The 16,718-nt window shown below is 39.5% G+C and overlaps 1 protein-coding gene across 5 annotated transcripts in view; it reads left to right on the top strand.

Moving 5' to 3' along the window:
- Nucleotides 1-16,718, top strand: part of LOC139749868 (phosphatidylinositol-3,5-bisphosphate 3-phosphatase MTMR3) — a 357,317-nt gene that overhangs the window by 289,192 nt on the left and 51,407 nt on the right. For 3 of the 5 annotated variants that reach the window (XM_071664220.1, XM_071664221.1, XM_071664223.1), the window contains exon 16: nucleotides 311-516. In XM_071664220.1, coding sequence (XP_071520321.1) covers nucleotides 311-516 — 206 coding nt within the window. The remainder of the gene's footprint in view (nucleotides 1-310; nucleotides 517-16,718) is intronic. The other 2 variants (XM_071664222.1, XM_071664224.1) reach the window with 1 other exon arrangement.

Below are 16,718 nucleotides of genomic sequence, written 5' to 3'. Positions count from 1 at the left end.
TGTTTTAGCTCTTGCAGGCGGTACTTCAGTTAAGTTTTATTAAAATACGAAATAGATAATTTATAGCAGTGATTGGAGTCTGCAATGTTGTTATTTTTTATCACCAGAAGAGGAAAAGGAGTATGTTTAAGTGATAAAGTTTTGGGATGCAAGTGAGTGAGCATCATGTGATTAGGTAACAATCTTTGTGGTTTTAGCATATAAGCTGTTGGTTAGTAATCACATTGTTAGATATTAAATGAAGCATTTTTAACTACAAAAACATTAGTTATTTAGTGTACATTTATTATTTTTTATCTCCTGTTTAAAGATGTCCCTGCCAGAAAGTGTTGGATCAGGGTCTGGTGGCTCTGTGGGTCAAGAGTCAGGTGTATCAGATACCTCTTGGGAGGCTGTGGAAGAAGGTGAGGCCCGTCCTACACTTTGGGTTCCTGATCATGCAGTTGACTCCTGTACAGGCTGTAACACGCAGTTTTGGATGGGCCGACGGAAGCACCACTGCAGGTCAGTTGCCAGGTGAAGGAATTGTCTTTTCATTTTGTTGTGAAAGTTTTTTAATTTGGTGAATTTTGTTGGTATAATGTATATTTTAAGTCCCTTTGATTAGATTTATGTAAGGTAAGGATACTTATGGAGCAGTTTTACATTAGTGTCTATATTCCTTGTGAAAATACATATGATTAAGTAACCAAAAATGAGTGGTTGACTTTCTTCCTAAAGAATGGCCAACACAGACTGTATTATTCATCAAACACTTGTTAATAATTCTAACCTCAAACCATTATAGTGCTGAATAGCCTTAGAAGCTCCAGTGCTTGGCTTTTAAGCCTAAATTCTATAATCCAATCCAATCCAAACCATTATAACTCTGGGTAGTGTGAAACTACTTGCATGGCTTTGTTTTTATTCTCTGTGAAAGTAAGTTATTAAGATTTATGAAAGTGAAATAAGTATAATTTGAAAATGGATGTTGAATTCCTTCTGTAGAAGTTGAGAACAACAAAGAATGTATTTTTCCACAAAACAGAAAACATTCAACCACTATAGCCTGTCTTTTCTCAAAACTATTCAAATGGTTATTTTTTTTCGTTATTCTTTGATAGCCATTTCCAGCATCAGCGAGGTAGTGCCTTCACCCTCTCAATCAATACCCTCCCATATAATTTACCAGGAATACTCAACAAACTTATACCTCTGAAATTTGAGCACTCACTCTTATCCCCTTTGCCTTTGTACAATGGCACTATGCACGCATTCTGCCAATCCTCAGGCACCTCACCATGAGTCATACATACATTAAATAACCTTACCAACCAGTCAATAATACAGTCACCCCCTTTTTTAATAAATTCCACTGCAATACCATCCAAACCTGCTGCCTTGCCAGCTTTCATCTTCCGCAAAGCTTTTACTACCTCTTCTCTGTTTACCAAATCATTTTCCCTAACCCTCTCACTTTGCACATCACCTCGACCAAAAACCCTATATCTGCCACTCTATCATCAAACACATTCAACAAACCTTCAAAATACTCACTCCATCTCTTTCTCACATCACCACTACTTGTTATCACCTCCCCATTTGCGCCCTTCACTGAAGTTCCCATGTGCTCCCTTGTCTTACGCACTTTATTAACCTCCTTCCAGAACATCTTTTTATTCTCCCTAAAATTTAATGATACTCTCTCACCCCAACTCTCATTTGCCCTCTTTTTCACCTCTTGCACCTTTCTCTTGACCTCCTGTCTCTTTCTTTTATACATCTCCCACTCAATTGCATTTTTTCCCTGCAAAAATCATCCAAATGCCTCTCTCTTCTCTTTCACTAATAATCTTACTTCTTCATCCCACCACTCACTACCCTTTCTAATCAACCCACCTCCCACTCTTCTCATGCCACAAGCATCTTTTGCACAATCCATCACTGATTCCCTAAATACATCCCATTCCTCCCCCACTCCCCTTACTTCCATTGTTCTCACCTTTTTCCATTCTGTACTCAGTCTCTCCTGGTACTTCCTCACACAAGTCTCCTTCCCAAGCTCACTTACTCTCACCACCCTCTTCTCCCCAACATTCACTCTTCTTTTCTGAAAACCCATACAAATCTTCACCTTAGCCTCCACAAGATAATGATCAGACACCCCTCCAGTTGCACCTCTCAGCACATTAACATCCAAAAGTCTCTCTTTCACGCGCCTGTCAATTAACACGTAATCCAATAACGCTCTCTGGCCATCTCTCCTACTTACATACGTATACTTATGTATATCTCGCTTTTTAAACCAGGTATTCCCAATCACCAGTCCTTTTTCAGCACATAAATCTACAAGGTCTTCACCATTTCCATTTACAACACTGAACACCCCATGTATACCAATTATTCCCTCAACTGCCACATTACTCACCTTTGCATTCAAATCACCCATCACTATAACCCGGTCTCGTGCATCAAAACCACTTAACACACTCATTCAGCTGCTCCCAAAACACTTGCCTCTCATGATCTTTCTTCTCATGCCCAGGTGCATATGCACCAATAATCACCCATCTCTCTCCATCAACTTTCAGTTTTACCCATATTAATCAAGAATTTACTTTCTTACATTCTATCACATACTCCCACAACTCCTGTTTCAGGAGTACTGCTACTCCTTCCCTTGCTCTTGTCCTCTCACTAACCCCTGACTTTACTCCCAAGACATTCCCAAATGACTCTTCCCCTTTACCCTTGAGCTTCGTTTCACTCAGAGCCAAAACATCCAGGTTCCTTTCCTCAAACATACTACCTGTCTCTCCTTTTTTCACTTCTTGGTTACATCCACACACATTTAGACACCCCAATCTGAGCCTTCGAGGAGGATGAGCACTCCCCGCGTGACTCCTTCTGTTTCCCATTTTAGAAAGTTAAAAAATACAAGGAGGGGAGGATTCCCCCCCTCCCCCCCCCCCCCCCCCCCCCCCCCCCCCCCCCCCCCCGCGCGCTCCCGTCCCGTCTAGTCGCCTTCTACGACACGCGAGGAATGCGTGGGAAGTATTCTTTCACCCCTATCCCTGGGGATAGGGGTGAAAGAATATACTTACATACACATATACATACACATATACTTACATATACATACACATACACAGCCATATACCTATATACACATACATACTACTTGCCTTCATCCATTCCTGGCACCACCTTGCCCCACAGGAAACAGCATCACCACCCCTTGCATCAGTGAGGTAGCGACAGAATAATACACATAAAAGGCCATATTCGTTCACACTCAGTCTCTATCTGTCATGTGTAATGCACCGAAACCACAACTCCCTATCCACATCCAGGCCCAATAGACCTTTCCATGATTTACCCCAGATGTTTCACTTGCTCTGGCTCAGTCCATTAGCAGCGTGTTGACAGTGGTGTACCACATCATTTTGGTTCACTCTATTCCTTGCATGCCTCTCACTCTCCTGCATGTTCAGGCCCCGATTGCTCAGACTCTTTATCACTCCATCCTTCCACCTCGAATGTGGTCTCCTGCCTCTCCTTGTTCCCTCCACCTCTGACACATATATCCTCTTTGTCAACCTTTCCTCACTTATTCACTCCATATATGTAGACCATTTCGACACACCTACTTCTGCTCTCTCAACCACACTCTTTTTATTACCACACATGTCTCTTACCCTTTCATTACTTACTTGATCAAACTTAAATGGTACTTTGAGATGTTATCTGCTTCTCATAAGGAATTATATTTGCCAGTCTATCTCTCTTTGTGTGTGTCTTTCTGTTTATCCATCTGTCTACTGATCTGTTTATTGGTTTTCAGTAACTCCAGTTCCACGTCCATGGGGTGGATCAAATATATATAACCTATGAAATCACTCTTTTACATCCTCACCGTGTTCCTACAGTGTTAAAGTAGAGGGACTTCTACACTTATGTATCACACTTCATGATATTTTGCTTTGAAGTTGATTGTCATTTGTGACCAACATTTCTATTCATGCCACTTCCAAACAGAAAATGCTTCCATTACGTGCAATCCTCAATTTTTTCCTTGAACATCGTAATTAGAAATATCCTGAGCTCTAATCAATCCTTTTACAACATAAGTGCATCTCTTTCATGGTCTACCTGTATCTGACACCTGTTCCCAACTGAATCTCCCTTAAGGGGATGGCCTTGGCATTAGAGTCTCCATAACTAGTGAACTCCAATGCTGCTTCTACCTCTCGTCCTTGTATCTTCATTTGTACTGTTGTATATCTTCTTGACCAACCTGTCTTCTGCCATATGCTCTCTATGGCCATGCCATCTTAAAATGCTTTCATCAGTGCATATTTGCAATTTCTTTCTACCGTACAACTTCACATTTTCATTCATCATTCTGGCTTCTCTCCCAAATTCTAGTTTAACACATATCTGTTGCTTTTAGATTTGTTGATTTATTTATTCCCTCCCGAAGAATATGTCCTAATAATCTTTAATAGTGTAATTTTTAAGCACAAAACTGTTGACTCTCATAGTCATAATAAAGTACTTGGTTTTTTTCAGTAATTAATACATTCAATGTCAGGTCTGCCCTGGATGGTTTAAAAGGAAATATATTTGATTGATTATATTATGTTCTGACTTGATATTTTAGTTACCTATCTAGTTTTAACAATTCAGGCCTGAAAATTTTATATGGAAAATGCACATGACTTTCATCAATTATTGCATTCTAACATAAATAAGTGCACAGAGTATTAGGGGAAGAGTGATTTACCTTATGGTTTGTACAGTGATGTATAGATATATTGAATTTTTAGTTCAATTCTTCTTTTCCCTATTATGCTTTTATTTAGATTACCCCATTATTTAAGAAAAAATTTAGATTAACTTAGCCAGCCTTCAGGCACACAAAATGCTGCTGCAAGGTAAGACTTGCCTTTTTTCACCTTATGCGTTTTCCTGTATATTTTTATAAATACAGGGATTTCCGTGTTACATGGAATGGTTTATGCAGCAAACCTCTCTGGTAAACAATGGAAGGAAATGGAAGGAAAATAACTCTTTAAACAGAAATCTTGTTACCAATGCACATTTAAATCATACAATGGAAATTCCTCTGCATAGTTCATGGATTTTTTTTTTGAGTGCATTGTTTATCATAATGATAATATAGGATGTTTTTGATGAGTGCTTATGAGCTGGCAGCATGGGGCTGCTTAGTATCCCAGTAGATCTGGCGCTTCAATTTTTTTTATGCCATTTACAAATAGATCATGTAAGGAGGACATGATCTCTAATACATGAAATTTATGCCATTCTTCAAGTATCAAACTATAGTTTATTTTGTTTTTCTTATTTTAATTTTTACCTATCAGACATGATCTTTTAAGAAATTTTAATGCCACATATGGAAGCTGTGATCTTGCCTTGATAGAGCTAGTGAAAAAGGGACCATTTTAGTATTTAGCTGGAGAATCATTCTTCTTAGGAATACAGCAAGAACTTAATTACAAGGCCAAAGGAGTAATTACTTAATTGTACAGTACAGGGAAGAAGCTCTTAACTCTTGAGGCAATGTTTTTTAGTTTTCCCCCCATAAGTATGCATGGTTTTGGGTGTCATTACGTTCATTAAGTTGATATGTATGACCATGTGCAGGGGTAAATTTTGATGTGTAATTACCTGTTTGTACAGTCAGCAGAAAGATTATCTCCACCCCAGGGTTAGATGCATTTTAGAATGAACACTGCTACACATCTGTTTCAGTTGGGTTGGTATTCCTGATTATGAGATCTAATTTCCTATTTATAATGATCAATTGATCATTTTGTAAAGGATTGATTGAAAAGTGATGAAATAGAAAACTTATGTACTAGTATATATACCTTTCATTATACTTTCTTATATAGGTTAGAACTACAGGGAATCAGTTTCTATGTGTTTTGACACTGGGAAATGAGTTGTCATGGAAGAAATTTAATGAAACATGAACAGAGCTTTATGAAATATTTACCTCACTGTAATCAGAGCATGATCCATACTTACATTGAATGTCCTAACTAATGAATCAATAATAGTCACCCCATTCATAAGAAATTCAACTACATTACCATCCACTCGTGCCACCATGCCACATTTCGTCTTGAGCAAGGCTTTACTACCTCTTCTGTATTCACCAAACCACTTGCCATGACTTGTAGTGCATACCTTCCTGACCCAAAACACCCTACATCTGCAGCCCTATTATCAAACACTTTCATCAGTTCTTCAAAGTGCTTTATCTTTTGTTCACCTCTTGCATTATTTATTGCTTGGATATCCTTTGAATGTACAGTATTTTAAGATTTTAGTTAACAATGCTGAGGAGACATGATTTGAAACCTGAGATTTTCCAGATCCCAACTTTTTACTAAACCCTTAAGAATTGGCACAATCAGACTTGATAATCAAAAGATATATCAATCAGGGGCCCATTTACACTCCATTCTTTCCTTACATGTATATAGTAGGCCTGCTGAAATGTAGACCCTCTAAAATCTTGAATTTCTGCTTGCAGTTTTTAGCTGTATGTCCCATATTATGTAACGTTTCCTTGACCTTTTTATTGCTTTCATTGTTGACAACTGTACACTTCACTGTCTGTACATTGTGTCCTGTTCCAAATTAACACTGATACTCACCATATATATGATTTGCTTGTGAGGCAGAAATTAAGAGAGTAAGTATATTGCACTTACCAATTTATATAATTCATACATTTGAACATTTTATACCTAATGTGATGGTGTAAATATCTTATATTTATATGCCTTGTATTACACACGTGTTGTTAACACGTTTCCTCTTGCAAAAAGTATTTATATGATTCTAGAACAGCTACTACAACCATATTTATATGGGTTGCCTCCTCCTGCCTTCAGTTGAATTTAAAGGCACACTTATTCATTATGCACAGATGCTTTATATCTCTTACAGTTATTATTAGCATTGGAAAAATACCATACTGTGTCGATTAACACAGAGTGAGAAAGTATAGCCCAATCCCTTGTAAGCATGTTTGCTCACTGATGTCAACTTTTTGCCATGCTATGTGTGCTCAGCTTAGGAAATTAGTGATTGTCTTTAAGACACTGGTAATAGTGATATTGATTCAGTGGATGTCTAGCATCTTGATCATTGTAAGAAAGTGATATTGATTATGATATTGGAAATAAGAGTCGAATATTCCAAAACAGGTTATGAGAGGTATATATGATTGTCTTAGGTCATTGAGCAGTGAATAGCAGAACTTGTATAAAATTGTGAATAATGAATATATCTGAAACATATACAATTAAGATATTGAAGAAGTGATATATTCATTTCCTTGTGCTGTCTCGCTGATGCAGGAATTGGTGATCAAGTGTGGTAAATAGATTATGAATAAAATAGCCATATGGTGCATAGTGAAACATTTTACATAATTATTATTGATTATTCTCTGGGTATCATGTTACAAAGAGACTCCAAAAGGTTCAAGTGTGGTATTATAAAACAAATATATGTTATATATGTTAATGTGCTGAGAGGTGCAACTGGAGGGATGTCTGATCATTATCTTGTGGAGGCTAAGGTGAAGATTAGTATGGGTTTTCAGAAAAGAGGAGTGAATGTTGGGGTGAAGAAGGTGGTGAGAGTAAGTGAGCTTGGGAAGGAGACCTGTGTGGGGAAGTACCAGGAGAGACTGTGTACAGAATGGAAAAAGGTGAGAACAATGGAAGTAAGGGGAGTGGGGGAGGAATGGGATGTATTTAGGGAATCAGTGATGGATTGCGCAAAAGATGCTTGTGGCATGAGAAGAGTGGGAGGTGGGCTGTTTAGAAAGGGTAGTGAGTGGTGGGATGAAGAAGTAAGAGTATTAGTGAAAGAGAAGAGAGAGGCATTTGGACGATTTTTGCAGGGAAAAAATGCAATTGAGTGGGAGAAGTATAAAAGAAAGAGACAGGAGGTCAAGAGAAAGGTGCAAGAGGTGAAAGAAAGGGCAAATGAGAGTTGGGGTGAGAGACTATCAGTAAATTTTAGGGAGAATAAAAAGATGTTCTGGAAGGAGGTAAATAGGGTGCGTAAGACAAGGGAGCAAATGGGAACTTCAGTGAAGGGCGTAAATGGGGAGGTGATAACAAGTAGCGGTGATGTGAGAAGGAGATGGAATGAGTATTTTGAAGGTTTGTTGAATGTGTCTGATGACAGAGTGGCAGATATAGGGTGTTTTGGTCGAGGTGGTGTGCAAAGTGAGAGGGTTAGGGAAAATGATTTGGTAAACAGAGAAGAGGTAGTAAAAGCTTTGCGGAAGATGAAAGCCGGCAAGGCAGCAGGTTTGGATGGTATTGCAGTGGAATTTATTAAAAAAGGGGGTGACTGTATTGTTGACTGGTTGGTAAGGTTATTTAATGTATGTATGACTCATGGTGAGGTGCCTGAGGATTGGCGAAATGCGTGCATAGTGCCATTGTACAAAGGCAAAGGGGATAAGAGTGAGTGCTCAAATTACAGAGGTATAAGTTTGTTGAGTATTCCTGGTAAATTGTATGGGAGGGTATTGATTGAGAGGGTGAAGGCATGTACAGAGCATCAGATTGGGGAAGAGCAGTGCGGTTTCAGAAGTGGTAGAGGATGTGTGGATCAGGTGTTTGCTTTGAAGAATGTATGTGAGAAATACTTAGAAAAGCAAATGGATTTGTATGTAGCATTTATGGATCTGGAGAAGGCATATGATAGAGTTGATAGAGATGCTCTGTGGAAGGTATTAAGAATATATGGTGTGGGAGGCAAGTTGTTAGAAGCAGTGAAAAGTTTTTATCGAGGATGTAAGGCATGTGTACGTGTAGGAAGAGAGGAAAGTGATTGGTTCTCAGTGAATGTAGGTTTGCGGCAGGGGTGTGTGATGTCTCCATGGTTGTTTAATTTGTTTATGGATGGGGTTGTTAGGGAGGTAAATGCAAGAGTCCTGGAAAGAGGGGCAAGTATGAAGTCTGTTGGGGATGAGAGAGCTTGGGAAGTGAGTCAGTTGTTGTTCGCTGATGATACAGCGCTGGTGGCTGATTCATGTGAGAAACTGCAGAAGCTGGTGACTGAGTTTGGTAAAGTGTGTGGAAGAAGAAAGTTAAGAGTAAATGTGAATAAGAGCAAGGTTATTAGGTACAGTAGGGGTGAGGGTCAAGTCAATTGGGAGGTGAGTTTGAATGGAGAAAAACTGGAGGAAGTGAAGTGTTTTAGATATCTGGGAGTGGATCTGTCAGCGGATGGAACCATGGAAGCGGAAGTGGATCATAGGGTGGGGGAGGGGGCGAAAATTTTGGGAGCCTTGAAAAATGTGTGGAAGTCGAGAACATTATCTCGGAAAGCAAAAATGGGTATGTTTGAAGGAATAGTGGTACCAACAATGTTGTATGGTTGCGAGGCGTGGGCTATGGATAGAGATGTGCGCAGGAGGATGGATGTGCTGGAAATGAGATGTTTGAGGAAAATGTGTGGTGTGAGGTGGTTTGATCGAGTAAGTAACGTAAGGGTAAGAGAGATGTGTGGAAATAAAAAGAGCGTGGTTGAGAGAGCAGAAGAGGGTGTTTTGAAATGGTTTGGGCACATGGAGAGAATGAGTGAGGAAAGATTGACCAAGAGGATATATGTGTCGGAGGTGGAGGGAACGAGGAGAAGAGGGAGACCAAATTGGAGGTGGAAAGATGGAGTGAAAAAGATTTTGTGTGATCGGGGCCTGAACATGCAGGAGGGTGAAAGGAGGGCAAGGAATAGAGTGAATTGGAGCGATGTGGTATACAGGGGTTGACGTGCTGTCAGTGGATTGAATCAAGGCATGTGAAGCGTCTGGGGTAAACCATGGAAAGCTGTGTAGGTATGTATATTTGCGTGTGTGGACGTGTGTATGTACATGTGTATGGGGGGGGGGGGGGTTGGGCCATTTCTTTCGTCTGTTTCCTTGCGCTACCTCGCAAACGCGGGAGACAGCGACAAAGTATAAAAAAAAAAAAAAAAAAAATATGTAAACAAAGCAAACACATTACTCTTTTGGCTCAGTGATGACGTAATGTTACATCAGCAGTGATAATGTATCTCGCTTGTCCTTGGTGAGCACTTGAACTTTAAATATCTGTTATTATTTAATTTTGATAAACCATGCACTCAGACATCTCAAAATTAACAAGGCTTTTTAATGTAAGGATTGATACCATTCCTCCCTTTCTGGTGGGTCAGGGACCCTCTGGGTCCTTGAGCCCACATTCTATAATTTCCTTATCCCTAGCCATACCCTTCACCTATACTGTCATTGAAATGCTTTGTCTTCTCTCACTCAATCTGCATTTTGTCTTGACAGCTTCCTCAAAATACTCAGACTCAAATCGAACAGGATATTTCAGTGGGGTACACAAAGTCTTGTGAAATTTGATGCCTCCAAGGCCCAATTTCAGCCCATCTCTCCTTTGACAGTTCTTTAATTCTACCTCTTGAATAGATAAACATACATGTTAAATAGATTATGAATAAAATAGCCATATGGTGCATAGTGAAACATTTTACATAATTATTATTGATTATTCTCTGGGTATCATGTTACAAAGAGACTCCAAAAGGTTCAAGTGTGGTATTATAAAACAAATATATGTTATATATGTAAACAAAGCAAACACATTACTCTTTTGGCTCAGTGATGACGTAATGTTACATCAGCAGTGATAATGTATCTCGCTTGTCCTTGGTGAGCACTTGAACTTTAAATATCTGTTATTATTTAATTTTGATAAACCATGCACTCAGACATCTCAAAATTAACAAGGCTTTTTAATGTAAGGATTGATACCATTCCTCCCTTTCTGGTGGGTCAGGGACCCTCTGGGTCCTTGAGCCCACATTCTATAATTTCCTTATCCCTAGCCATACCCTTCACCTATACTGTCATTGAAATGCTTTGTCTTCTCTCACTCAATCTGCATTTTGTCTTGACAGCTTCCTCAAAATACTCAGACTCAAATCGAACAGGATATTTCAGTGGGGTACACAAAGTCTTGTGAAATTTGATGCCTCCAAGGCCCAATTTCAGCCCATCTCTCCTTTGACAGTTCTTTAATTCTACCTCTTGAATAGATAAACATACATGTTATTATTGTAACATCCACTCTGTTGGAAATCAGACATTACAAGAATAGCTAAGTGTGCTTCTTAAGAAACTGTGTCCTGTTTGGATGTTGAAACTTCTCCTTTGAACAGTTGCTCCATTATACAAGGGATTTATTTGTATCTGTATGGAGTACTCTCACATCTAGGGTGTTTCTAGCTCTGCATCCTTACTTGTATCCTTACTTGGCAGAGTTGAGTCGAAAGTGGTCCGATTTATAAACTGTCTTAGGCTAGCTTCCAAACTTGACCCCGTTGCCCTACGTCACAGTGTGACTTTCCTTCTTCTGTAGGTATTTACTTTTGTTTTTGCTCCTGAGAGTTGGCTGCTTGTGTGCCCATGCCACTAGCTAGACCACGTAATACTCGGTAATTTTCTGCTTCACATGATTGTTTGGCCATCAGAACTCGAGGGTGGCCCATTTTGATACCTGCTTATTTCCTTATGCATTGAAGCGTTGGAACCCTCTACCTTTTCATGTCTTTGCCAGTATCTGTGACCTGGCACACTTAATTGGTTTGATTGAATTCTTAATAAAAGGTTAAGGGAGAGATGTGATAGTAAAAAGAGTGTGGTTGAGAGAACTGGAAAGATTGTCCTGAAATGGTTTGGACATAAAGAGAGAATTACTGAGAAGACGTTGATTAAAAGGTTATGTCCTTTAGAGGTGGAGGGGACTGGGAGAAGAGGGATGGAGTCTTAGGGGTCTGAACACGCAGGATGATAAAAGATGTACATGGGATAGAGTGAATTAGAATGTGATATACAGGGGTTGACATGCTGTCAGTGGACTAAACCAAGGCATTTGAAGCAGCCGATTAAAACCATGGAAAAATCTGTTGGGTGTATTTGTAGTTTTGGTGCATTGCACATGACATCTAGAGAATGGAAATGGGTGAATGCTGCCTTTCATCAGTTCCCACAGTACCTCGCTAATGTAGGAAACTGTGATCAAGTAAAAAAAAAAAATGATTTGTTAAACTTTAAAATCTCTCAACAGACAGATACAGAGTCGCCAAGTCTCCAAAATGACTGCCCAGCTAGGAAGCTAGAATGATTATTTGATCTGCTAGGAGAATTAAGAAAGATGCATGGAACAACTTCAGAAGCATTTAAAAGAAAACTTGACATCAGGTTGAAATTGGTCCCAGATGAATCAAAAATCAATAATTATGTTATGGAGGTAGTAATTGAGAAGACTAGTCTTGCATATCAAGCGAAACGTGAAGTGAGCGCTTCTTGCTAGCCCTGCCATTCTGGTTAAATCTTGTCGTGAGCATTTCTAGTTATGTAGGAAGGTGCTGTTTCTCTCAATGCATATAGAACATAAGATGTATATACCAGCCAGATTATTTAAGAATAAACAAACTTTTTACATTGTCCAAACAAAAACTTTGAAAACTATCTTCTTGGGATATGAAGGAAATGTACATTGTCATAAAGTTGACAGGTATATTTTACTAATTCAATGTATAGAGTTTAGACAAGGGAAACATGACTTCCAATTATAAGAAGTATATGATGACTGGATATTTATGGTACTGTGATACTTGCACACAGAAAAAAGACATATTTTATGGTTTATGCAAGGAAGATGGATGCAACGAAATTGATGTAGCTCAAAAAAGTATTGACGAATACAGAGAAAATGATGCTAAATATTATTATTTATATTTATTATACTTTTTTGCTGTCTCCCGTGTTAGCGAGGTAGCACAAGGAAACAGATGAAAGAATGGCCCAACCCACCCACATAAACATGTATATACATACACGTCCACACATGCACATATACATACCTATACATCTCAACGTATACATATATACACACACAGACATATACATGTACATAATTCATACTGTCTGCCCTTACTCATTCCTGTCGCCACTCTGCCTCACATGAAATGACAATCCCCTCCCCCCGCATGTGCGTGAGATAGCGCTAGGAAAAGACAACAAAGGCCACATTCGGTCACACTCAGTCTCTAGCTGTCATGTATAATGCACCGAAACCACAGCTCCCTTTCCACATCCAGGCCCTACAGAACTTCCCATGGTTTACCCCAGACGCTTCACATGCCCTGGTTCAACCCATTGACAGCCCGTGACCCCGGTATACCACACCGTTCCAATTCACTCTATTCCTTGCATGCCTTTCACACTCCTGCATGTTCAGGCCGCGATCACTCAAAATCTTTTTCACTCCATCTTTCCACCTCCAATTTGGTCTCCCACTTCTCCTCGTTCCCTCCACCTCTGACACATATATCCTCTTTGTCAATCTTTCCTCGCTCATTCTCTCCATGTGACCAAACCATTTCAAAACACCCTCTTCTGCTCTCTCAACCACACTCTTTTTATTACCACACATCTCTCTTACCCTTACATTACTTACTCGATCAAACCACCTCACACCACATATTGTCCTCAAACATCTCATTTCCAGCACATCCACCCTCCTCCGCACAACTCTATCTATAGCCCACGCCTCGCAACCATATAACATTTTTGGAACCACTATTCCTTCAAACATACCCATTTTTGCTTTCCAAGATAACGTTCTCGACTTCCACACATATTTCAACGCCCCCTCCACCACACTATGATTCACATCCGCTTCCATGGTTCCATCCGCTGCCAAATCCACTCCCAGATATCTAAAACACTTCACTTCCTCCAGTTCTTCTCCATTCAAACTCACCTCCCAATTGACTTGTCCCTCAACCCTACTGTACATAATAACCTTGCTCTTATTCACAGTTACTCTCAACTTTCTTCTTTCACACACTTTACCAAACTCAGTCACCAGCTTCTGCAGTGTCTCACATGAATCAGCCACCAGCGCTGTATCATCAGCGAACAACAACTGACTCAGTTCCCAAGCTCTCTCATCCACAACAGACTACATACTTGCCCCCCTTTCCAAAACTTTTGCATTCACCTCCCTAACAACCCCATCCATAAACGAATTAAACAACCATAGAGACATCACACACCCCTGCCGCAAACCTACATTCACTGAGAACCAATGACTTTCCTCTCTTCCTACACATACACATACCTTACATCCTCGATAAAAACTTTTCACTGCTTCTAACAACTTGCCTCCCACACCATATATTCTTAATACAGAGTATCTCTATCAACTCTGTCATGTGCCTTCTCCAGATCCATAAATGCTACATACAAATCCATTTGCTTTTCTAAGTATTTCTCACATACATTCCTCAAAGCAAAAACCTGATCCAAACATCCTCTACCACTTCTAAAACCACACTGCTCTTCCCCAATCTGATGCTCTGTACATGCCTTCACCCTCTCGATCAATACCCTCCCATATAATTTCCCAGGAATACTCAACAAACTTATACCTCTGTAATTTGAGCACTCACCTTTGTCCCCTTTGCCTTTGTACAATGGCACTATGCAAGCATTCCGCCAATCCTCAGACACCTCACCATGAATCATACATACATTAAATAACCTTACCAACCAGTCAACAATACCGCCACCCCCTTTTTTTATAAATTCCTGTGCAATACCATCCAAACCCGCTGCCTTGCCGGCTTTCATCTTCCGCAAAGCTTTTACTACCTCTTCTCTGTTTACCAAATCATTTTCCCTAACCCTCTCACTTTGCACACCACCTTGACCAAAACACCCTATATCTGCCACTCTATCATCAAACACATTCAACAAACCTTCAGAATACTCACTCCACCTCCTCCTCACATCACCACTACTTGTTATCGCCTCCCCATTAGCCCCCTTCACTTGTTCCCTTGTCTTACACACTTTATTTACCTCCTTCCAAAACATCTTTTTATTCTCCCTAAAATTTAATGATACTCTCTCACCTCAACTCTCATTTGCCCTCTTTTTCACCTCTTGCACCTTTCTCTTGACCTCCTGCCTCTTTCTTTTATACATCTCCCACTCATTTGCATTATTTTCCTGCAAAAATCGTCCGAATGCCTCTCTCTTTTCTTTCACTAATAATCTTACTTCTTCATCCCACCACTCACTACCCTTTCTAATCTGCGCACCTCCCACGCTCCTCATGCCACAAGCATCTTTTGCGCAAGCCGTCACTGCTTCCCTAAATGCTTCCCATTCCTCCCCCACTCCCCTTACCTCCTTTGTTCTCACCTTTTTCCATTCTGTACTCAGTCTCTCCTGGTACTTCCTCACACAAGTCTCCTTCCCAAGCTCACTTACTCTCACCACTCTCTTCACCCCAACATTCTCTCTTCTTTTCTGAAAGCCTCTACAAATCTTCACCTTCGCCTCCACAAGATAATGATCAGACACCCCTCCAGTTGCACCTCTCAGCACATTAACATCCAAAAGTTTCTCTTTTGCGCGCCTGTCAATTATCACATAATCCAATAACGCTCTCTGGCCATCTCTCCTACTTACATACGTATACTTATGTATATCTCTCTTTTTAAACCAGGTATTCCCAATCACCAGTCTTTTTTCAGCACATAAATCTACAAGCTCTTCATCATTTCCATTTACAACACTGAACACCCCATGTATACCAATTATTCCCTCAACTGCCACATTACTCACCTTTGCATTCAAATCACCCATCACTATAGCCCGGTCTCATGCATCAAAACCACTTAACACACTCATTCAGCTGCTCCCAAAGCAGTTGCCTCTCATGATCTTTCTTCTCATGCCCAGGTGCATATGCACCAATAATCACCCATCTCTCTCCATCAACTTTCAGTTTTACCCATATCAATCTAGAGTTTACTTTCTTACACTCTATCACATACTCCCACAACTCCTGTTTCAGGAGTAGTGCTAGATATATATATCTGTGTATGTATATGTTGATATATATTTGTATGTATATGTGCGGGTGTGGGCGTCTATGTATTTTATGTAAATGTGTATATGAGTGGATGGGCCATTCTTAGTATGTTTCCTGGTGCTATTTCATCAACTGATTTGAACAGAAATGAAAACCAAAGATGGAAATTGTGGAACAGACGTAATCTAGAAAGTAAGTGGAGAAATAACAAAATCACAACAGTTGCTGTAAAATGAAAATTAAGAATGGCCAAAATATGATTTTTGGAAGTTACCACCATTTTAGAAAAAATATAAAAGAATGGTATGATGGTATGAATCATTATTGGCAAGAGTATTATTAAACACTTATGATAAATCAAAACAGGAGAAAAAAGATGGAATATATATTATGTTATTACCCAGATTATGACTTGTATAGAAACTCACCAGACCAGTGGAGTTCTTTTTTATTACAGAACCAGATATGGAAAATTCGAGCAGAAATGAGAATAAAGTGATATTAAAATTGCACAGCATGATCAGGGTTAAGAACATCTCTTAAAAATGGAAATGAAATAGCTACAAACTAGCACTTAAAAAGAATGAGGCAATACTCACTAACTGAAGATCTGCTGAGGACTTTGTATAAACGTACAAAGTCTCATGTGTGAGAACTCTTGAATCAATTAATTGCATCAATGAATACACAAAGGAGTATCAATCATAATATGTCAGAAAGTTGTCTTAATGAAAA

This window comes from Panulirus ornatus, chromosome 8 (genome assembly GCF_036320965.1).
Source record: "Panulirus ornatus isolate Po-2019 chromosome 8, ASM3632096v1, whole genome shotgun sequence".
In the NCBI taxonomy this organism is placed as follows: Eukaryota; Metazoa; Arthropoda; class Malacostraca; order Decapoda; family Palinuridae; genus Panulirus; species Panulirus ornatus.
This window is presented reverse-complemented; position numbering and strand designations above follow the sequence as displayed.